Genomic DNA, 24,825 nt, shown 5'->3' with positions numbered 1-24,825 from the left:
GGGAGGGGAGCGAATGAGGCGGCTCTGCCTTCCGCCGGTTCATCCTCCGTTTCCATCCCCTCCATGGTCCCTGCTCCACCCCGCTTAACAGGATAGCCGTCGCCTGCTGGGATTAGCCTCTGGAGCCGCACTGTGTGTGTGTGGGTCTGTGGGTATCTCTGTGTGTGTGTGTGTGTGTGGAGGGAGCGGGTGGGGAAAGGTGAGGACCTGGCGGCGGCAAGAGCAACGGACGAATCTGTGTGTGTATGTGTGTGTGTGTCCGTGGGAGAGAGACACACGCGGGAGGCTGAGGCCCGCAGGAGAAAGAAATAAGGAGCGGCGGCGGCGGCAGCACCGGGAGAGATTCGCGGCGTGGCCACTGACCCCTTCGCGGCGGATTTGGGCCGTTCGTTGTAAAGCGATTGGGATTTAACGTGGCGGTGACTGGCGGCGGCGGCGGCGTCGCGTTGTGTGGGGAGCGCGGAGGGGATCGTGCCCGCTCTCCCCCCTTCGCCTCGGCCGCCTGTGTGGCTAATTCCCCCCCATCTGGACCATGGCCGACGACGATGTGCTGTTCGAGGATGTATATGAGCTCTGCGAGGTGATCGGCAAGTAAGTGGAAGTGGATCGGGGGAAGAAGGCGAGGCAAATGGATGCGGGGTTGTTGTAAGGGTGTGTGTGTGGGGGGGGGGGGAGAGACGGAGGCGGCCGCGGGCAAAGCAGCAGCAGTTGGCTGCAAAGCCTCCTCCCCAAAGGGAAGGAGGGAAAGGGGGGGGGGAGAGATGCTGGGCTCAGTTCCCACCTGAGCTACTGCTGCTTATGCTGCGGCCCCTGTCTCTTTCTCTGAGGCAAGGAAAAGAAAGAGAGGGATCGGCTCCATGAGGTTACGGCTGAGTGCTATGACAAGCGGATTCATCGTGGCACCTAAGCGCTTTTGACACCCTGGAAGAAGGCACCTGATGGGGTCGTGCTTCCCTCCTGCCGCCACCTCTAGTCACCATGATTAAATTTGTTTAACCGGATGGTCCCCCCGGTTTTTCCTTATCCCAGTTCTGACACAAATCTGTGGGACCACTTGCCCACCAGGAAGGTAGGCAAGGAAGAAAGGGGCTGGGGAGGGGTGTTTTCCTTTCACATCTCTCTGCTGTGGACACCAGGTGCCTCCTGCTACATAATAACCAGCTCCTTAGTGGCGATGTAAGTGACACTGAGGTTGTGCTCGGATTCTCTGAAATCTTTCCACACCCACTATGAATGTAAAAGGAGATTTTGGCCTTCTAAGGCTTATTATGCAACTGCTTTAAAAATCAGTATTTGAAGCTTACATGAAACCAAGTTGCAACCGTTGCTAGACTGACACTGCTGTCTGTTTGGAGTGTCTAGTTGGATGAGCTAGTTTGAAAATGGCAGCCCAAGTTCTCTCTGTTTATAAATGGTATAATTCTAAACTAGAAAAAAAAATGATCATGATAATTAAAAAAACTTTCAAAATAATTGATATTAGTTTTCTGAACTATCACCTTTCTCATTTTTTCTTTTTAAATAATCTTGATAAATAATCTTGTGAAATGAAAACACACTATTTTTCAAGAACAGAGAACTTTGCAGTTTGGAGTCAAGTGCAGGTGCTTTACACCTTTTGCAAGGGTAAAAAATACCTTGGTTTTCTTTCAGTTCTAATAGCTAAGATTGAATATGAAAATTATTTGCTTACTGTAAGACTTTGTACGAAAAAAATACTGCTTAACATGTTTTTCATTGTGTTTACTTCAAGATGTATGTTATGAAGTCAGAATTACCTTCTACTTAAAATATGTGGCCTAAATCTAACTGCTAAAGTAGTCCCATTGGACCATTTGCCAAATGTTAAGGCAATACATATGTAAATCCTATTGCTTCATTCAGTCGGCTTAGTTTGGGACTGAAAATTGGATATAGGCCTTGGACACATTTGATGCCATTTTATCTTTTGCCAAACTTTTGGCTTATCATACTTTAACTGTATTGTGTGTGTTACAAGCATCTTACATCTATAGTCATTTACTTTGCCTGCAAGAAAAAAGAGTGTATGGTGTCATTTGGTCAGAATGTTAGAAGCATCAATAAGAAATTCAAACAACACTTTTTAGAATTCTGAAATACATATTCGTTTCATGGTAACTTTACATTATACTTTCTTGCATCTATCCTTTTGTTATAAATGCATAGCTATTACTGAATTGTATTGTAATAATGTATCTCAGAGTCCCATTTTGTATGAGTGATGTCACATTGAAGTCTCAATATTTTGTACTTGAGAAAATACAGTGCTTACTATAGGTATTTTCAGCATTAGTTTCTGAAGTGCTGTTCTTTGGCCTTACTATGAAATTTTAAATTAGGTGACCTGGTCTTTGCCTACCCCTTTGATCATTCTAATGTACTTTATACATTATTATAGTCTATTTTTTTTAAAAAAATTGATAAGTGTTCTATGTTTTAATCTGTTTATTTTACTTTTTGCTGTAACAGTCAATGTAAGTTTCCATTCTCCTTCTTCCCCACATGTATCCCACATGTTTTCTGGAACATCTCCCAAATATTTTCGGAGCATCTCCCAAATCCGTCCTCTGCAGACCAGATGTGGGATATGCAGGGCCTTAATCAGGAAGAACAATTCCATCCTCCAGATTAATAGTGGTTCCCAACATTGGGTCCCCAGGTGTTTTTAGACTAAAACTCCCGGAAGCCTTTCCCTCTAGCTGTGCTGGCCAACATTTCTGGGAGTTGTATGCCAAGAACATCTGGGGACCCAAAGTTTGGGAATCTCTGTTCCAGAAGAATCACTTCTATTGGAAGAAGGATGTCACTGCATCCAACTGAATTTTAAGTTGTCTCCTCGGGGTTTAGCCTTTAAAGATAAAGTTTTAAAATTAAGTAAAATAGTTAATAAACCAATAAATCCAACACTACATAAAGTAGTTTGGCAAGTGAAAGTTAATTAACTAAATATGGATATTATTAATAATTACCCTATGTTTGTGGAATGTGAATAACACAAGATTATTCTGCTTATGATGAACAACAACTCTTGCCAATTCTTCCCTCAATTGCAGCTTTCATAATTTTATAAACATTTTGTTTAGTTTTTAATGTTCTAGTAAAGGGTTAAGTACTCCTAGGTGAACAGGTTTGGGGAGGGACCATAGTGCAGTAGTAGAGCCCATGATCTGTGTGCATAGGACTCATTGACATCTCTTAGCAGATGATGGGAAGGATCTGTGGCTGTGACCAAAGACAGTTATATTAATTAGAGTAGACAATACAGATTAAATGCATAAGTAGTTCCTTGTAGTCTAAGTAGAAACACAAAGTTTTAAGAAATTTTGAAAGAATTTAAAAAGTTTTTTTTCAAACATTAAAAAAGAATGGGACAGGGAGACAACATGCAGGCCAGAATTGAATTGCTGTTTTACACTTCCATAAGAGGAAAGTGTTGTGCAGCCCAAATTATGGCTCTGCCATGTACTAAAGACAGATGCTAACTGTGCACCCTTACTACCTAAGCACATACATTTTAGTTTTTGCCAGCAGAGAAGCAGAAAAAAGTGAATCAAAAAAAGCTGCACATTTTCTAATAAAATAAAGTGTATTATTTTGACAGAAATAAGTTTGCTTCTATGGTGACTGGTTTCATCAAACCAGAAAAGGTCACTAGAATAAAGCAAATAGCAATCCAGAAACTATGAGGGGCTGTCTTTATGCTCTTCCCTGGAACATGGTGAAAACCATATATGCAGAAATCAATGTTGGGTTTGAGTGCTGTGTGTTTTTACACCTTCTATCGGAATTACTGTACTCTAGTTCTTTAGAGTGTGCAAGCCTTCATAATATAAAATTCCTAATAGGAGTTGGCCAGTTGGGATTTTTGGATTACACATCCCATAATTTTCCATTCTGGGAATACTGTTTGACAGCTGGATACCTAAAGATGGCTCACCTTGAAGAAAGTTTTACTGCCAAACTTCCTGTTCAGTGCTGGCTGGGAGCTTCCTTTCTGAACAGTAAGCTTGAGTGGAGCCAGGCCTAGCTAGGCCACAAAGCTTTCAGGTTTAGGCCTTTCACCCAGGTGAGCCCTATTCAGGTTTTTCTAAGTATCTGAGAATGGAACTCTCAAAATGGAAAATTATGGGAATTGTAGTCTCTAAATTCCAAATGGTATATTGCTAATTCTTAGCATTTTGAATGAGTGTATCATTGATTTAAAGTATTTTGATCAATCTGAAAGAGAAAATATTTTTGAGTTTTCTCCCTTGTATTCCCCAAATGGAATATTCAACCTGGCAACCATTTTCTACTTTGGTGAAGACAGTCACAGCAGCCTTCATCAATTTTATCGAGTCTTTAAAAGATTTCCCTTTATTGAACCAGGTATTCAGCATACTGTATATTTTCAGAGGATTATAGCATTTTAGTCATTATGAGGAGGCTGAGGAAGTCCAATCCATTCTTGAAAACTTCAGATTTCTTCCCCTCCCAACTTTCTTTGCATGGGAAAAGTCTGTGTATTAGCCCTTTTGCACACCTAATTGCTTAAAAGATAAATCTGTTCCCTCTTCTTTTGCTCTATTTTTGAGTATGTGAACAGGCTGCTTCAACCAACCAACCAGGTTGTTTCAACCAACCATTCAAGAACACAACCATGTATTTGTTAGAGCCTTGCCTGCTATGCCTTGTGAAATAACCAGAGCTGATTTTAATATGTATGAGAAATAATAAACACTTCACTAAGATATTATCTTTTCTTCTTTAAAATAAACAATGGTGAAATCACTTATTTAAATTTCCATTTAGCTTTGTGGCCTTGAAAGGCCTTCAGTGTGCCATTCTTAAGCACTAGGATCCTGGATATATGATGGCCCATTAACCCCATCCTCTCAAGGTAATCTTGGAGAGCATTGATTGTATTCTTTCCAGTCTGGTTTGTGGTATCCTTTTTTGTCTTGTCTTGGAATTGTAGTAGCCTGGTTCTAACTGAAGGGAAGTGTTCAGAAGGTAGTGCTAGGAAACCTCTGCTCCATGCACTGACAAATCATGCATGCTGAGGTTCAAAGTTTCATATTATCCCTCATAGTTTTTTATATTTGGAAAGCTAGAAGACTGCAGAGATAGATGAAGGTATATAGTTGATTTAAACTGTGGTTTCACTGTTCATAGAGAGCACTTTGGGAATTCATGTGATTTCACACTTACTGGGGAAATGAAGCATTTTGCTTGCTACAGCTGGTTTACTGGCTGTGCCCTTGTCTAAAGATGGATGGCTTTGCTTCATTAGTACATATTCTGGTTATGCTCAGGCATCACTATCTTCCCTTGTAATGTTGTTTGCATTTGGCATCTCTTGAAATCTGACTAGAAGCTACAGTTGGTGTACAATACAATGCTGTGCTGGTAGGATCTGTAGATATCTGATCATATTACACCTGTTTTCTATGAGTTACATTGGCTGTCTATTTCTGTACTTGGTTTAATGGACAGATTGGCTTTAGGATGTCCTGTGGGTTTGCTTGAGCTTTAATATAATACCCAGTGTCCTGCTGACTGGTTCACCAATGAGAAAGGGGTGATTGTGGAATGCCATAGATGGGCATTTTTTCTGATGAGCCCAGATCTTTGGAATATTTTCCCCAAGAGGTGTGTACAATTCTGTTTTTCTGGCCCTTGTTCCAGTCTGCAGTTGGTTGATTTTCTGTATTATGCTTTTAAGAAAGATGTTGTATGGTAGACCTGTCTTAATTAGTTTTTAAAGATTAATCTGAGACATTATTGCTTTTGTAGAATTATTATTTACTGTATAATTCAAAAAAACATTGTAGTTCTCCTTGTGAAGGATATCAGGCTAAATAGTGAGTTAGAAATCAATTAAGTAATAAAAAATTAACAGCCTAAATCCTATTGCAGGTTCCAATGAGAGTAGACCACACAGCCCCAACAATGTCATCAGTTACCAATGATAATTTTAAATTTAAGGTTCCCTATCCCTCCCTTCCTCATGATTCAGTGCTTCCTAGATATCCCTTTCAACCTGGGGAAGCCTTTAGGGGCCTTAGGAAGGGGGGACCTTTAATATCCTAAAATCACTGCCAGCAGTCTTTAAGCATCGTCGTCATTGTTTAGTCGTGTCCGACTCTTCGTGACCCCATGGACCAGAGCACACCAGGCCCTCCTATCTTCCACTGCCTCCTGGAGTTATGTCAAATTCATGTTGGTTGCTTCCATGACACTGTCCAACCATCTCATCCTCTGTTGTCCCCTTCTCCTCTTGCCTTCACACTTTCCCAACATCAAGGTCTTTTCCAAGGAGTCTTCTCTTCTCATGAGATGGCCAAAGTACTGGAGCCTCAACTTCAGGATCTGTCCTTCCAGTGAGCACTCAAGGTTGATTTCCTTTAGAACGGATAGGTTTGTTCTCCTTGAAGTCCAGGGGACTCTCAAGAGCCTCCTCCAGCACCACAATTCAAAGGCATCAGTTCTTCGGTGGTCATCTTTTTCTATGGTCCAGCTCTCACTTCCGTACATCACTACAGGAAAAACCATAGCTTTGACTATTCTGATTTTTGTTGGCAAGGTGATGTCTCTGCTTTTTAAGATGCTGTCTAGGTTTCTCATTGCTTTCCTCCCAAGAAGCAGGCGTCTTTTAGTTTCGTGGCTGCTGTCTCCATCTGCTGTGATCATGGAGCCCAAGAAAGTAAAATCTGTCACTGCCTCCATATCTTCCCCTTCAATTTCCCAGGAGGTGATGGGACCAGTGGCCATGATCTTAGTTTTTTTGATGTTGAGTTTCAGGTCGTTTTTTGCACTCTCCTCTTTCACCCTCATTACAAGCTTTTTTAATTCCTCCTCACTTTCTGCCATCAGAGTGATATCTGCATATCGGAGGTTGTTGATATTTCTTTCGGCAATCTTAATTCCGGCTTGGGATTCATCCAGTCCAGCCTTCCGCATGATGTATTCTGCGTATAAGTTAAATAAGCAGGGGGACAATATACAGCCTTGTCGTACTCCTTTCCCAATTTTAAACTAATCAATTGTTCCATATCCAGTTCTGACTGTTGCTTCCTGTCCCACATATAGTCTTTAAGCATGCTAAGGTATAAATATATTCCCAAGTCTGGATATAGACTGTTTCTCACAATATGATTCGAGTGGAATTTGCATTCAAATGTGTTTAAGGGTACCGCTATTATTGTTTGTATTCAATGACCACCAATTTAGAAGTTAGTATTAATTTGTTGGTAATGTGAATAGGTCATGTACTTTAGAAGCTAATAGAAACCATATTAATTGCTAGACATGCTAATAATGTTTGTGTTATTAAATTTGTTTAGTGGAGATCAGGAAGGTTTTTGTGATAAATCAGAATCAATAATTCAGAGTCTAATACATACAGGGCTTGAAAAATTATAGAATGTCTCACCAGTCAATCAAAAATTTCGCCAATCAGCATGACCAGACTATAGCCTTGCAATTTATTGGGATTGGGAATCACTGATTTATACCCTCAGACTTGGGTTGCTTTATTACCTGCGTGCCTATGGGGTCATGAAGCTTGTATTTTGAATGCCTTTCTTTTGAATGTCTCCAGCAAAAATAAAACTGAAAGCAAAAGTGCTCAGCTTCTTAAGGAGCCACAGTTCCCTTCTCGTTCGGTTGAAATTGGGAGCAGGAATCTCCATATTCTTCAGCTTGGGACTACTCTACATTCTCTTGCAGATATCTCTATGTGCCGCTTGAACTCTCTTCTCGCGAAAAGAGGGCAGTTTTCCTTTTCCAATGGGAGAGGGAGGGGAGGACTGCAGGATTAGAAAGAGAGATAGAGATGGGCGGAGGGTAAGGAGGCAGGGAGGGAGGGAGCTCTGACTCATCAAGCAGCATTTTTCACTTGTCACAGGCGAGTGGACAAGTGCATTTTTCAAGCCCTGAAAATATATATAGTTTTGTTTTCCTCTGTGATTTATACATATATGCGAGCTAGTAATCTATTGTGTTTTTACAATTAAAAGAATTGCATAATTTGTTTGTAAAGTCATTCTGGTTGTCTGTCCCATGCTTGGTCATAACTAGGTCTTACAGTTGGTTGTTAACCCAGGAGCACAATACCTGACCAGAACACTGCAAAAAGAGTTTATGTAATTTCTGTTATGTGCAGTATATTTTGCAATAGAATTCTAGCCATATATATTATAATTACTGTTGAATAGCTGTTTCTTGAATTACTTCTTAACAGAAGAATTTAGCTTAAAACACTGATACAGTGTTTAAATAACTTGGTCTTTAATTTTAATTCATTTCTTGATGTTTAAAGTAAAACATCTTGTTTAGATAAAAGCAGTCTGGGGAGATTTTATTTCATATATTTAACTAGTTCAGAATAGAGGGTGTATTTGCTCAGAAGAGATGCTGTGGCTTTTGTGTATGAAGTGTTTTTTTCCCTTCAAAGAACAAAAATTCAAACTGAGTTAGAATAGTTGTTAACATGTATTCTTATATTGAAGAAACAGGCAGGAAAGTTTTTGGCTAAATATGTTCTTGATTTAATTTTAAGAATCCATCAATGAAGTCTGACAGCATCTCTGTCTTGGGATCTAAGACTATGTGAGGTATTTTCTGAAACTGAAATGAAAGCCTGTTGTTCTGTGCATCATCACCAACTCCTTGTTTGTAATAGTTTGTTCCAAAAGATCACAGGGTTGTGGGATAAGACAGTGTTGCACAGCTGGACTTTCAGGCTGGTGCAGAAATGCAGTGGATCTTGTGTACCACTACCTCTACTCATGTATACCTAATATTTTCTGAAGCCAATTAAAACTCTTTAGACCTTTAAGGTGTTGGGGCTGAACTTCTGGAAGTTGAAGGCTCTGATAAGTTTATTATAAAAACTCAGAGATCAACAAATAAAAACTAGTAGATTACAATCTACTTTCTGTAGGACATTGGAAATCCCACTCCCTTCATGGAATTAAGTTTCTTAGGTAAATATATCTGTGAAGATTCTCCATCATCCAGGTGTGGTTATCTCGAAGTTGAGTCATGGCAACTGGACTTCTTTCTTGTTAGGTTGAAACGTTTCGCTACTCATTCAAGCAGCTTCTGACTGAAGAAGCTGCTTGGATGAGTAGCGAAAAGTTTCAACGTAATAAGAAAGAAGTCCAGTTGCCATGACTCAACTTCTAGATTCATAGGTAAGGTGGGCTGCCTGGAATAATGAATAGAAATATTTCACTTTGTAACATTTCATTGCAGATCCCATGTATATCATTTACAGCTTTTGTTGGGCAAAAGGTTAAAATATATTTCTGGATTGAGTTATATGTTTCTCAGCGGTTTTCTTGTTTGTATGTATGCAAGATTTTGTTGATGTGCCTGTTTCTGTAGCTTGAACTTCCACTAGTCATTTCAATTTCTTTTTTTGTGGTTTCTGGGAAGATCTAGTTGGCAGGCACTTTTCTAAAAAGATTTTGTTGAGAATTGTCTTAATTTCATCAGCATAATCATGCTGAAAGTTTAGAAATCCTTTGAGAACTAACTAAAGGCAAAGAATGGTACCTGTACATCAGTACAGTATGTCAGTATGTAGCAGAATTCTATATCGTAGTGCATTGATGGGTGATTGCCATAAGCTGGTAGGGCTATAGCTGCCAATATGATACAAATGTTGAAAGTGGGTAGAACCATCCTTCCTAATATGCTTTAGCCATTTTTGTGATGTACTTGTATCTCAGAACATTGTAGACAGCTACAGTTAGAATCTCACTAGTAAATTTTAACAATAGCTTTCCAGACTGTCTCAATCTGTAGCCCTGATTTCCCACTTTTACTGAATTGCAAAATCCCATTTTGATTTTAGACGTACATCTCGTTAGTAAAATTATATATCTGGTTTAGAAGGTTTATCACAATTAATATTTTTTATATTGACAGTCTTCCAGTAAAACATAATTTGTTTAAAATGTTGGAGAAAGTTTTTAAGCATGCATATTGCAAATTTTCTATTGTGTATTTAAGGTACTATTTATAATTACAGTTTGCATTATAAAACGGTGGTGTTTTTTTTAAAGTATTGGAATTCATTTTTGCTTGAGTCTATTACTATTCTCCCATTAGGGTCACATTGGTTAATTTAAAAGTTTTATGCACACAAAAAGATACAGACCTCAGTAATAACAAGAAGTTCCAAGCAGCAGTTGGTTTTCATCATCACCCAAAACATTCTGAAAGGGTATTTTCTACACTAAGCCAAAAAAATAAAAAAAGGAAGCAGTGATGAGGTCAGAATAGCTTCCCTGGGAATAGCTTCCTATTTCACATCATAATCTATCAGGAAAACTGAGAGGATTTGTATATAATCTGAAACCTGCTGAAGCAGGACCTCTCATTGCTCTGATTAAATTAATTGTTACTAGAGAAAGTTATTCCTAAGGCAACCATGTTCCAAATTATTCTTGGCTTTAAAGGTAAGAATCATTACTTTTATCGGGTCTGCAAATGAATAGATTAAGAAAAAAACCTAACAATATTGAGATTATTGGCTTGTGCCAGTTACTAGTCTGATAGTGGTGTTTTGAATTAATTAAATTTTATGAAAACGTTTTCCAAGGACAGAGCTCATTATAGTAATCCAACTTAGAAGTTACCAGAGTCTGAATGACTGTGGCAAAGTGTATTTTTCCAGAGACATGCTCTGCTTGAAATACCATGGCTTCATTATAATGCCCTGAAACAGAGAGACTCTACAGCAAAGTTGCTGAGATGGTATTCATATGGTTATTTACCTATCATATTTGGGTTTGAAGGGATGTGGTGGCGCAGCGGGTTAAACTGCAGAAGCCTCTGTGCTGCAGGGTTAGAAGACCAGCAGTCGTAAGATCGAATCCACGCGATGGAGTGAACTCCTGTCACTTTGTCCCAGCTCCTTGCCAACCTAGCAGTTCAAAAGCATGTAAATGCGAGTAGATAAATAGGTACCACCTCAGTGGGAAGGTAACAGCGTTCTGTGCATAAGTCGTGCTGGCCACGTGACAACGGAAACTGTCTTCAGACAGATGCTGGCTCTACAGCTTGGAAACGGGAATGAGCACCGCCCCCTAGAGTTGGACACGACTGACTAAATGTCAGGGGGAATGTTTACCTTTACCTAGTTGGGTTTAATTGAAAATGGTAGTGGTTAGTTCAGTACAGAATGTATTTCTCCCCTCTTCTAGTGTTTCTGTCCCCCCCCCCTTCTTTGCTTCTCCTGTTTAAAGTTATGCTACTGAATATGAATTGCTTCAGATCCGCAACAGGTAATGACTGACCTACCTAAACCTGTGTGTGGTGTATGGCTAGGGAAACGGATGTTAACCCAAGATATCTGATTCAGTTTCAGCCACAAAACTTACTAGATGACCTCAGGCCAGTCACCATTAGGGATATGAATCCTCACTGTTTTTCTTCTTTATGAGAAACAGGAACCACAAAATTATTCTCGTTACATTGTGAGAGAATGGGGCATATATGTAGTGTTTACAATAAGCAGAGGCTCTCATTGTCAAACTAAGGAAAATTGGCAATAAGATGAATTGTGCATAATACAGTTTTGTAGTCTGGGCTTTTAAGGATTTTAAAAGAGATTGTTTGGATCATTTTGAACAGCCATCGAGCCATTCTATACAGTACTTACTGTTCAGGATAGGGGGTGCTGTCAGTAGAAGCGTACTGGTTTTGTATAGACAGGTTTTATAAATTATGGAGATCTTGGCAAATAAAAATAACTCAGCTTGTCCTGCTGTCATCTGTCACAAACTTCCAAATTGTGTCTTAGTGAATTGAGACAACTTAAATCAATGAAAATGAAGATTTGGGGAGTGTTCTTTACAGCCTTAGCCATCAAGTGGGGTTGTGAGTAGGGGGAACATTTCTATGACATCTCTGCAACCTACATTTAAACCCATAAGCAAGTTCAACATGTTTATGATAATCTGGCCTTTCTCATAACATTACTTATGTTCAAATACACCCATAAATGCTCAAACATAAATTGTAGGAAAAAATATGACATCATAGAAATCCTCCCCCTAGTTATGAGAATAAATGGTGTGTAAGGGGTACCATAAATTGTGTCTAAATCTCCCGTGAGCAGTATCTTGCTCAGAGAAAGAGTGGTTCCTCTATCTGCTCATGACAAGGTGGAAGACAGTTTTTGATGGTGTTCTTAGGGGTAGGATTTTCAGAATTAACAAACTCCCAACTGAATAATTCAGTAAGACCCCAGGTGTACGGAGGCAGCCTCTGATGGAACTCATTCCCCCTTGCATCTTTTAAAGTCACAGGAAATCCTGCAACTCCTACAGTGCAGTAAGGCAGTGGTTCTTAACCTTGGGTTACTCAGGTGTTTTTGAACCTCAACTCCCAGAAATCCCAGCCAGCACAGCTGGCGGTGAAGGCTTCTGGGAGTTGCAGTCCAAAAACACCTGAGTAACCCAAGGTTAAGAACCACTGCAGTAAGGTACCTTTCTAACAGTTTCAAGAAATGACTCAGGAACAACAAGGAAGTAATAGGGCTGCTCTACCCTCTGCTGGTTTGAGGGCTCTCACTCCCATGTTTTGCCCTAGGGGTAGTTCCCTCCAAATTATGGGAGAATTTAATTATGTGCTGTCAAGTGAATTCTCATAAGTGGTTTATCATTCCCTTCTTCTGGAATCATTGTGCAGTCATGCAGCGTGTTCTAATCCCCCAAAATCTATTGTGGATGGTTAGGCAATTCTCTGCAGAGGGACAAAGAATAAAGGATACTGGCTTTAATTTCTCTTCAGTTTTTAGTAGTAGCACCTGCTGTTTTTAGTAGTGGCACCTTTACTCATGGAAGGACCTCTTTGAAGCAGGGCTGAAATGAAAATGTAAAGTTAAAGTTATAATATAATCCATGCTGCACCCACCCTCCCAATGTTTAGAAGACTTCTGAAAATGTTGCTTTTCAGAGAGGCCTTTTAATGCAACCCTTCCTTAATACTATGCCTTTGCCTTCTGTTTGGGTGTTATGCCTTTTGTAGTGTTTTGTTTTATTTATCTGATCAGTTTTATTTATTACCTTATTGTTTTTGTCATGTTTTATTCATGATGTTGTACCGTTTCCCTGAAAATAAGACCTAACCCGAAAATAAGCCCTAGTATGATTTTTCACGATGCTTGTAATTTAAGTCCTACCCCAAAAATAAGCCCCAGTTAAGTGAAATCCCACCCTCCACCATTGTGCAGCAACCAGAAGAAAATAACATGACTTTATTTGAATAAATGTAGATTGTTGTATGTACATGAAAAAAATAAAACATCCCATGAAAATAAGCCCTAATGCGTTTTTTGGAGCAAAAATTAATATGAGATCCTGTCTTGTTTTCAGGGAAACACGGCAAAACTACCTGGAACCGTGCTTTGCACTAATGGGGCAATATACAAATTAATTAAATTAATAAATATTTTACCCCCTGAAATAATGTGACCTGCCACTGAGGAAAACACAATGGCAAGTTAGATATTTAGTCTAATGTGACACTGTGGCTATTATTTGCTTGCACTTTTTGAAAAATTATAGGTATAATTGATGAGTAATTCAAATGTTGAAGGAAATTTGATAGGGGATTGGAAATTGAAAGGACATTTGCATTAATCTGGTTTGTTTATTTCTTTTCAAATTTATCTGGTTTGTGGTCTGCAACATGGTTGCTAAAAGTATCGATGTATCATTGGTTTCCTGTCATACAGAGGAAACTGCAAGCTTTTAGATTCTCTTATCTTTTTGTTTTTCAGATTATTTATTTTTAAACTGCACACATATTCTTGAATATATTTGTAAAAGAAATGCAACATCCTTTAGTCAGAATTGCCTGTATTTGGAAAAGAATGGTTGAAACAACCATGATTTACCATGTGGGAATGAAAAAAAGTCCAACATTCTAATTGGACAGGACAGAAATGCTGATTATATGGAAATTAAACTGCCAGTTTTTTGCTTCCATATTTGGTATATGAGACATGTAGGAAAATTGGACTGAGAATGAGTTAGAGTTTGACCCCTTGTTAATGCCTCTGTTGAGAATCTTATCTGACAAGAATATGTTTTCAAAGATTAATGGTCATAGGATTGCTATAGTTAATTTGTACATAAATCCCATTGACTTGAGTAGCTCTTGGTATAATTTTTTACAGACTATATTACAGTCATTGTTGATAATGAAGAAATATTATAATACTTGTTTCCGGTTATTGATATTCCTTAATCAGAATCCAGTCTTTTGCAGTACCATATGATACCAAGACTTCTCAGTAATATCTGCTAATACATTGGTGCCTCGCTTAGCGATCGCACCGTTTAGTGACGAAATCGCTTAGCAACGCTGTTTTTGCTATCACAAAAGCGATCGCTTTGCGATGTTCCCTATGGGGTATTTTCGCTTTGCGATGATCGGTTCCCTGCGATCATCGCAAAGCAACCCTTTTTGCACAGCTGATTGGCGGTTTCAAAATGGCCGCTGGGGAAAAAACATGACCGCCTGGTGTTTTCTGGGACAGATTCCTTGCTTTAGAGGCAGTGGAAATGGCGGCGCTATGGAGGATCTTCACTGAATGGTGAGTTTTAAGCCCATAGGAATGCATTAATCGCGTTTTAATGCGTTTCTATGGGCTTTTTATTTTCGCATTGAGATGTTTTCATTCAACAGCGATTTCACTGGAACGAATTAACGTCACAATGCAAGGCACCACTGTATTGTTTGTAATACGGAAAGTGTTACCAGTAACTGCAGATGTTCAAAAATATTAACCAAGTACTTATGTATTTGTATCCAAAATAACACTATCCAAACAGAAACTGGACAGTGTTAGCAAGAGTCTGTATAAACCCATGGTTTGCATAAGCACCGGCCAGTCAGAAGACTTGAGGAGAAAAACCTAAGTGATAGGTAGAATCCAGTGAAGGCTGAGCCTTCTGAGAAAATGTGAAAAGCTGGCTGGCTGAAGAATGGAGCAGCTAGAAACCTAAACAGAAGAACTCCACAGTGCAAGTCTTAGTAGAAGTCTGTAATACTGTGTATTACCGTAATTGTTTTCTCGGTTTTCTGCATGCCAACAGTACCTGTACACAATGGGAAGGCAGTAGCAGGCTTTAGGGGACCCCAAACATTCTATCATTATAATCAGCCTCATTTATCATGTTGCTTCTTTGCTTTATTTATTTACCCTGACTTTCTCCTAAAAAAGGATGTAGTGTGGATTACATTGTTAAAATCACAGTATTAAAAGCTAAAAACAGTAAAATATTCTAATATTAAATAAGAATTAATAAGATATTAAAATGGTAGCTAAAAGCATTACAAAAAATACATTTAGAAGCAACAAAATGTAAACCATCCTGTTTATTGTCTCCTAGACTGTCACTAAGGAAAAACTTGCCTGACAAGAAATGTCTTTGCCTGCTTGCAGAAGCACATAACCCTGTGGCAGGGAGTTCGTGTCTGGAAGCAGTAACAGAAAAGGGCCTCTCCCATGTCTCCATCAAGCACACTTGTGAGGGATGCTTGGACCAAGAGAAAGACCTGCCCTGATTATCTTAACACCTGGGCAGTCTCATAAAAGAAGATAAGGTTTTATTAGATAGCTTGGACCCAAGCCATTTAAGGCTTTCTTGGGCATCTTTTTTTGTGAAAAAGTCTCAAGTAATTGTATAGTTGAAATACAGTGGTGCCTCACACAACGATGTTAATTGGTTCCAAAAAAATCAATGTTGTGTGAAACATCGTTCTGTGAAACACCATTTCCCATAGGAATGCATTGAAAACCGGTTAATCCGTTCCAATTGGAACGGATTGCCATGTCTGAGTGAAAATCCCCATAGGAAACATCGCTGTGTGAAACAATGTTTCCTCCTTTGGAATGTATTGAAGCCGACTCAATACATTTCAGTGGCTTTGCGAAGTCCTTTTTCGCTCCTGTAAAAGTGTCTTACAATGTTTGGAAGCCGTTTTAAATGGTTGCAATGGTTAGCCCACCTCCTGAAACCTATGCAAACTGATTTTGGTGTTGTTCTGACACTTCGTTAATTTATGGTAATTTTTTGTTTTCCCCCCTCATTGAACTCCATGCATTTCAATGAGGGGGAAAAACAAAAAATTACCATAAATTAACGAAGTGTCAGAACAACACCAAAATCAGTTTGCGTAGGTTTCAGGAGGTGGGCTAACCATTGCAACCATTTAAAGCGGCTTCCAAACATTGTAAGACACTTTTACAGGAACGAAAAAGAGACATCGTTGTGTGAAAATCCCCCATAGGAAACATCGCTGTGTGAGGCGGCAAATTTAACAGAAAAAGGCATCGTTGTGTGAATTCATTGTTGTGTGAGGCACCCGTTGTAAAATAAAATGTGAAACAACACTTTCATACAAAGAAGAAATTACTGGGATAATCAATTAGCCTAAGGCCAATTATATCTATCAGATCAGATGCTTTGGTGTGAAACCTGGAGTAACATATTAATTTTTAATGTTGACATTAAAATAATTATTTTCACTTTAAACAGGAGGAACACATCTAGTCTTGAGAAAACAACATTTTGAAAGTAACATTAAATGGTTATTTAAGTATTACTGTCTAAATTCATAAGTTGGCTTATTTCCTTATTTAATGCAAAATTAAGTCTTAATGTATTAACACATTTCAATGGTCTGCTGCTTATACTGGGGTATTGAAGGGTGGGTGGGCTGATATAACTTTAGAGAAGTTCTGTATTTATAGAGGAGGTGCAGAAGGTATTGAACTTCTGATTAGAAATGTCTTTTAGATATTGTGACTAACTTCTTGTAAGATACAGAAAGAGCAGATAAATGACCAATACATTTAGATTTCAACTTCAGTACTGATATTGAATGTCAATATGATGCTATTTGACTCTTCGGACTGACAAGCAAATTCTGACAACTTCAGTTTCACAGTTGCAGGACTTTTCAGTCTTGTGACAAAAAAAACAAGATGCTGGTTCCTAAGAAATCCACAGTCTAGCTAGCAGTAATAGTACTCTTATTGTTACTAGGATCAGCCAGAATCTTTCATGGTTCTTGAGACCTCCTCCTTAGATTAGTTAAACAAATAGGAAGGAGAGTGGGTGTGGAGGGAATTGCCTTGATGTTGAAGCCACGAGGTCAGCATTTAGTCGGTTTTACAGTGGAGTGTAGGAGGAGATAGAACCTAATCCAGTCAGCAGAGGGATGTCTATTGCAGCAAGATACAGAAAAAATCATCTGGGACCTTATTATTCATTTTTTATAGACAGAACTGTGCAGACTTATACTATTTGACTACAACTCCCCAAAAAACACTAATTGCACATCTCTAATTATAGCATAAGCTGTAGCCCACAAAATATTATATTATAATGAACTTGCTAGCCTTTAAGAAGTCATGTGGTTGTTATTTTAATCCAGTTAAGTCTCCCACTGGGTGCTATGCTGTTTTCAAATTACACCTCAGAGTGTTGGGACAGATAAGTGAAAAACATCTGATTGCCCATTTTTGAAAATATAAAATCCAGCAGTTACCCAGATGTCTTTGTTTTTAAATAAAATAAACAATTCCCTGCAACAGAAGCAGAAGATACCATTTTTTAAAAAACTAAATGCTCAGTTTAGTTCTTTGGGAGGAACAGTCTAATGAGCACCAAGACTATACCTTGCAGGAAGTACTGTGGTGGCTTAATTTAAATAGATAAATATATCAGCCTCAGGAAACGAGGTCTGGAGGAAAGTCATTACTGGCAGGGGGAGGGGACCTACAGGTGTGTTGATGTTCACTTATGGGCTACAATTCTAGGAATTCTTGGAGAAGTATGGGAACTGAAGTTTAAAAATGCAGAAGAACAAACCTCCAGTACATAATGGAGCAAAACAAATCTGGGTGGGCTGTTTTCAACCCTACAACTGAAAACATGCCTGAACCCAAACCATGGATACACAGTCCTAAACACAACCCCAATTTTTCAGTTTTAGTTTTGTTGATTTTTAAAGCTGTCAGTTAATGTATTCTCGAAGGCGTTCACAGGTGGGATCCGATGGTTGTTCTAGGTTTTTCGGGCTGTTTGGCCGTGTTCAGAACATGACCAAACAGCCCGGAAAACCTACAACAACCAACTGTCAGTTAATGTTGGACTAACTGTATATCAGTCTGTAAATCTGACAAAACCTTCTTCCCCCAGTATGAAGAAATGCTCTCATTTTTAAATGCATTTCTCCTAATGTCTCTTTTGAATTACTGCTTTCAGCTGCCATTCTTTGATTTAGAAGAATGTCAGTAAATGAATTCTTGTTTATTTTGGAGGGGGGGGGTCTAGAATTTGTCTATGGCCAAGAAAAATGATGAGAGAAAAGTGGGTTGTAGTACAGTATACAAATAACAGTGTAATATAGACTGCAGTTCTAGTAGTAAGGTGTTTGTGTATATTCTAGGATTTTGTTTCTTATTCAAACAAATTATAATATTAAATCCTGATGTGATTTGTCCTGGAACAGCATTCAGTTTTCTCTTTGGTTTGAGCCTTTATGGAAGTATACAAGCATATCCTGTGTTTAAGGTTGGGAGTGTAGCTTCAAGAATTGTCAGACAATATTGCCATAAGTTATAAATAAAATACTGGATTTGGAGAATTGTGCAAATATTATTTATTTATTTATTTATTTATTTATTTATTTATTTATTTATTTATTTATTTATTTATTTATTTATTTATTTATTTATTTATTTATATCCCACCCCTCTAGACCAGGTCTACTCGGGGCAGCTTACAGCATAAAATAAGACAATATAAAATATAGATAATCATAAAAATACAATTGGTATATTAGTTAATACAATTAATTTAGGAAAGAATTGCCAATAGGATAAATGGGAAAAAAAAATAAAAGACTTACCTGACTGGAGGGAAGGCCTGCTTAAATAACCAAGTTTTAACTGTCTTTTAAAAACACCCAGTGAGGGTGCAAGCCAAATTTCTGTAGGAAGGGCGTTCCATAGCTGAGGGGCCACCGCCGAGAAGGCCCGGTTTCTAGTTTTTTCCTTCCTAGCCTCTCTCGGCGTCAGACCCCTCAGCCGTCCCTGCTGGCGGTGACGGGTGATTCGGGTAGATCTGGGTGGAAGAAGATGATAACCAGGTTTCAAGGGTTTATTGTGATATGGTTATTGTTAAAGGAAGGTGAATAGAGTCAGCTGTCATTGGTGTACTACAATGTGTTTCTTTTTCTCTAGAATTGATCTGCTGGCATTAGATTAATTTTTGCATTGTTTCAATGTTATAAAACAGTTATTGTTGCAAAATTTCAGACTGGCATTTGCCAGATATGAAGGGCTTTGTAGCTCTAGTCATGGATTACATAATTCATTTTTCTCTCACTGTGCTTAGAAATGAGCACCTAGTCTCCACCCCCTCCAGTTTCTTCATGCAATTATTGGTAAGTATGAGGAGAAGAGATTCCACTCTTCATGTGAACAACAAGCCAGATTTTCCTAGCTTCTTGCTTGTGTGGTGACGGTGGAGGAAAGTAGGGCTAGAACATTGAGAGTAAAACCTGAACAAGGCTTGTTGTATCTTTGTATTACTAGCTTTTAAAACTGAATTCGTAGGTCCAGTCCTGAAACTGGTTCTCTTAGGATTCAGTAATTAAACCAATTCCTATAAATTCAGCTATACAGCGTCCTTCCAGTGTGAGATAGTCATTCTTTGTCTGTGCCTCAAGCAGATCTGTGCTGTATAATAAAATTATATAGACTAGATCACTGATGCCTAATAAAGGTGTCTTTTTTTGGCAGGGATGGTCAAGCTTAGGGATTTGCGTCCCTAGCCCCATTTGCACGTTGCAGGTTGCTGTGAAATGGCTGTTTAACCATTTTGTTGAAAAAGTAGTTTTTCAACTGAAACATAAAACAGATTTGGACATGTTTGTTGATTCCATAAGACCTTGTCTAATTTGGTTGTCTTGTTATAGCACCAGATTCTGTTGTAATCTCCCCCAATTCAGCTCCCAAGCTGTCATAGGTTAATTTTTCTTCTGCTGTGATATGCTATCTAGAGTTTGATTCAGCTTGAATATCCAGTGTTACTGATAACCTGTTCTAATAAGTTTTGTCAGCACAGTACTAAAGCCCAAGTATATGTACAGCAACATATTGAATGGCATAGCCATAGAATGGATGATTTGAAGGTTCCAGTGGCTAATTTTCCACATGTAAAACCTACCCAGAGATTCTCTCCAGCCTCCTGAAATGACAAAAAAGATCAGGTTCTCATTTCCAGAATTCCATTTCCATATTTTATTTTGATTTTATTTAGGAGGATTTCCCTGAATTAAGAGGGTCCTATATCCTTTTTTATAACAGAACCACAGCTTCCATGGAAGCTTCCAGCAGGAGAATTTGAAGTTTTTCACTCTCTCATATCTCTTAGTAATGGGTGGTGGACTGTTGAGAGCTGCAAAAACAATCTTGGGATGTAGGGCATGCAATCTGTAGGCCATTATTGGCTATCCCTGCTCTTGGAGCTAGGTCTTCTGCATAACATTACAGGTAGGTTTCTTGAGGTCCAAAGAGCACTTACCAGTGCTATACCATATGAATTGGTTACCAGCATTCAAGGTACAACTCATTCATCAGTACCCTATTCCTAGTCCCAATTAAAAGCAATCCCATTGGGTGAAAAACACTTGTTTTTAGATTGTAATTGCATATAAAATCATTCATAGAGGGTAAGGGGTAGGAAGTCTTCTGCATTTTTACAGCAGTTTTCTTCAATTAGTCTACTAATTGACTCTGAGTAATGATAAATTATATCTCTTTTGCACTAACGTTCCTTACTGTTTGCATTTGTCAGCATTTCTTTCCAGATAATGCATCTTTAAACAGAGGAGTTGGTATCAACCTGAGGAATTAAATTTAAGTGCTATTGCCTGTAGCCTATGATCCTAGTGGAATCATTAGTCATAATGACTTTTAGTAATAATTTACTTACACATACAAAAATATCTTCGTTGTCAGGGGGAAAATACCAAAAATATGTAATGCTTAAATGTAAAAACAATGTGACAAGCAACTTGAGAAATGCAGTGTTTTTATAAGAAATGAATCAGAAATGAAAGAGAGCCCCATAGTGGAACAATATTTTTCATTATGTGTCAATAAGTTGCTCTCATATCTTCATAAATCCACCAAAAAACTAAACAGATAACTCCTACAGTCCTTTATCATTGGCAATACAGTCTAGGGATTCTTGGAGCTGAAGTCCAAAACATCTGAAGTGCAAAACATTCATTGTCATCATTATCTCCTTCAAAGACAAATTCAAAGTTATTTTCATTAGCTTAGTTGTTACAGAATTGTGTATGGCTTATTGCTGTGCATATCAGACCATTTTTCATGCAGCTTCAGGAGTGTTGAATAAAACTACATGTTGTTGCAAAAGAATAGTTCGACAACTGATTGTGCAACTGGTTTTCTAGTTATCATGTGGTATGTACTTCTCCTCTGTCCATGCACGTCTGAAATGGGTATATGTTGTACCAGGATCAGGCATTTTTGCCAAGGAAAGCTTTGGTAGCTAATAAAACTGCTTAAGGGAGTCCCAGCAACGTGTCAGTTGATGTGATTTTGCATCATCTGTCTGTGCTTCAAATGGGGCAGTAGCATAACTCGTTTACATTTGCAGTGCTCTTGAAGCCATAGAGACAGCAGATGAAAAACTCGGCATTGTAACAGGTGTGGTGGTACACTAATTATTTCTCCAGGATGTGAAAATGAAATTCTGGGCAAGTATGTATGAATTACAACATAAGTCTATCACAACTGGTAACAACACCTAATATGTTAAGGCCTGTGTCTCAAAAAATGCATGTTGTATACACTGAAGAATAGTATGTTCTTTGATTCTAAATAATATTAGCAAGTGTTTGCTCTTTCCCCCCTCTCCTTTCTGAGATTTTTGGAGACATAAGTTGGTGGGGTAGATGAGTAGGTAGCAGTAACATTTTCACTTTCTCTCTGGTGCTGTTCAGTATTTTCAGTATTATGTCTTAGATTTTCACTTCACACATGCACAAGTCTCCTCTCCTGTCTCTGATTTCTTCCCCCATTCACTTTTCTCCACTTCTGCAGCCTCAGCCTCCATTACCTAAAATATACTGTACATGTTTCTTCCAAATATAATCCATTCAACAAGCTCCTAGTGGAGGGATTGTAAATCTTCAGCATTCCAGATGGTTTGGAGTACAACTCTAGCAGTCCTTTACCATTGGCAATACAGTCTGGGGATTCTTGGAGTTGAAGCCCAAAACATCTCAAGTACAAAAGGTTCACCACCTTTGTGTAGCATTACATCTACAGTGGTGCTACGACTTACGAACGTAATCCGTTCCGGAATGGTGTTTGTAGGTCGAAATGCTCATACAGTGGTGCCTTGCAAGGCAAATTTAATTCATTCCACAGCTAATGTTGTCTTGCGAAAAATTCGTCTTGTGAAACGCGTTTTCCCATAGAAATGCATTTAAATCTAATTAATGTGTTGCTATGGGCAAAAAAGTCAGAACAAAGTCAAACTTGGTTTACAAAGGGTTTACAAATGGGATTAATCTGTTCCAGCATTTCAAAAAAAAACAAACACCCAAACCCCCCAAAATAAAGCACACAGAAAGCCCCATCGGAAGGCGGTGTGGCTTTAAAAAAACAATGACCAAAAATAAACAGAGCAACCCCTGAAGGCTGCAAAAAACAAATAAACAAAAACCCAAAAATAAACATCGAGCGATCCCCACACTGGGACTACAAAAAAAAAAAAAATCACCAAAAACAAACAACACAGCACAGAAACCCACAGCCGAAACCCACCCTGCAAAACCCACCCAGAAGTTTTAAAAAGCAAAAAGCAGCACCTCACTAGGAAGACCGAAGCCTCCTCCCATGGCACTCAGTCCCTGGCATCTGGAGGCCGGCGACAGGCCCTGGCCTGTGTTGTCGTAGGGCAGCTAAGGAGGTGGGGTGGCCATGGCGGAGGGGCCCTTACTTGTGAGTAGAAGCGTGCCTTTGGTGGGCCTTACTCATGAGTAGACCCACATCAGGGATGGGCTTCCCGTGCCCGGTGACAAACTGGAGCCACCTGGCTTCTCCTTCCTCCTCCTGTGCCACCGCCACATGCCCCATCCACGGAGGAGACCCATGCGCCCCAGCCCAGCCCAGGACCTTCGGTGGGCCTTACTTGTGAATAGACCCACACCAAGGATGGGCAGGGAGCGCACCAGCTTCCCCGCTCCCGGCGGCGATCCGGAGCCGTCCCTGCCTCTCCTTCCTCCTCCTGTGCCCCTGGAATAAAAAAGTTCCCTGATCCCCTGCTTTAAATGTTGTGGCAAAAGAGCTACAAAGAAGCAGCCTCTTCGCCGCTAACAGTTTGAATTTTCTGCCCTTTCCCCCTGCCTTTTTCTGTCCTTACGTCGAAGCTCCGGTCGCAAGTTGAAGCAAAATTTTACAAGCGGAGCTGTTTGTAAGTCAAAATGTTTGTAGGTAGGGGCGTTCATAAGTTGAGGCACCACTGTAGTTGCAAGTAGATTTTTAAAGAACTTTAGAAGTGTTTAGTTTGTAAATTGGTTGACTAGATGGGAAAAAGCACAAGGCAATTTCAGATCTCCCTTTTACTTCCCTCAGCCTCTTTACCTTTGCAGTCTTTCTCAGTTTCCTAGCCCCACCCCGCTTGTAAATTGCTTATCTTTTTATCTACATACCCACTGCCATTCACACCTGAAGAAAGAAAGACTTGCAGTGATTGCAAATGAGTATTCAACAACAAAATTACTGAGTTTTTGAACAGAAACTGATGCAGGGGCAGTTAAAAATCTTTTCTAGGCTGGATACGGGAATCTGTTCTCTAGGTTTTTCATACATCTTTTTGAAACAAACTGTGATGTTGCTGGCAAGGGAAGTGGGGCAGTTTTCAGGAACAGACCTGCAAGATCTCAAGTGTTATGGTAGCAGTGCTGTCTGCACTTTTAAATCTTCTCTTTCATTCATGGGAGAGATGGGTTCTCAGTTTTATGCATATGAATGGAAAGATTCCGTTTCTGCATAGAAGGGCATTTAATGTATACTTGTGGCCTACAATTTTTGAATCAATTTTTAGATACTAAGTTCAGGTGTAATTTGAAGAATCCTGTTTGTGAGTCAGTATATGTCAGTATTGTTAATCACATCCATCCTCTTTTTTTGTTTGTTTGTAAAATTAGTTTCTACCGTAAAATCCTTATCACGCTTGCTATGAAATAATAAGTATGCTGGTAAATAAGGCTGAGGTGCTGTTTTGTACAGAATGGGAAAAGATAATAATTAAATTTAACTTGGGTAAAAGTTATATGCAAGATAACGGAAGAACTAATTCAAATCTGTGATAACCTTTACAATTTTAAAAACAATGCATATGATAAATAGGGTAAAATACATGGTGTTTTCAAAATGTAGCGCATCAGCTGCAGGGAAGATGTGATGCCAGTGGCAAAATAGTATACAGTGATGCTCCGCATGACGACGATAATCCGTTCCATAGAAATCGCTGTTTAGCGAAAACATTGTCTTGCGAAAACCGTTTCCCCATTGGAATGCATTGAAACCCATTTAATGTGTTCCAATAGGGAAAAATTGTCATTTTGCGAAGATTGGCCATAGGAAAGCCATTTTGTGAAGCGCCAATCATCTGTTAAAATGGCAGCCCTGCAAAGCATCAGTCCCAAAAACACCTGTTTTGTGAAGCGCCGATCGGTGGC

General features: G+C 39.1%; 1 protein-coding gene across 16 annotated transcripts in view; it reads left to right on the top strand.

Moving 5' to 3' along the window:
* Window positions 1-391: 391 nt before the first annotated feature.
* CASK (calcium/calmodulin dependent serine protein kinase) overlaps window positions 392-24,825 on the top strand; it is a 233,893-nt gene continuing 209,459 nt past the window's right edge. For all 16 annotated transcript variants that reach the window (XM_072994219.2, XM_072994217.2, XM_072994211.2 and 13 more), the window contains exon 1: window positions 392-591. In XM_072994219.2, coding sequence (XP_072850320.1) covers window positions 533-591 — 59 coding nt within the window. In that variant the 5' untranslated portion in view covers window positions 392-532. The remainder of the gene's footprint in view (window positions 592-24,825) is intronic.

The sequence above is a fragment of the Pogona vitticeps genome, chromosome 3, assembly GCF_051106095.1.
Source record: "Pogona vitticeps strain Pit_001003342236 chromosome 3, PviZW2.1, whole genome shotgun sequence".
NCBI lineage: Eukaryota > Metazoa > Chordata > Lepidosauria > Squamata > Agamidae > Pogona > Pogona vitticeps.
The sequence above is the reverse complement of the archived record's forward strand: the minus strand, read 5'-3'. Positions and strand labels throughout refer to the sequence as shown.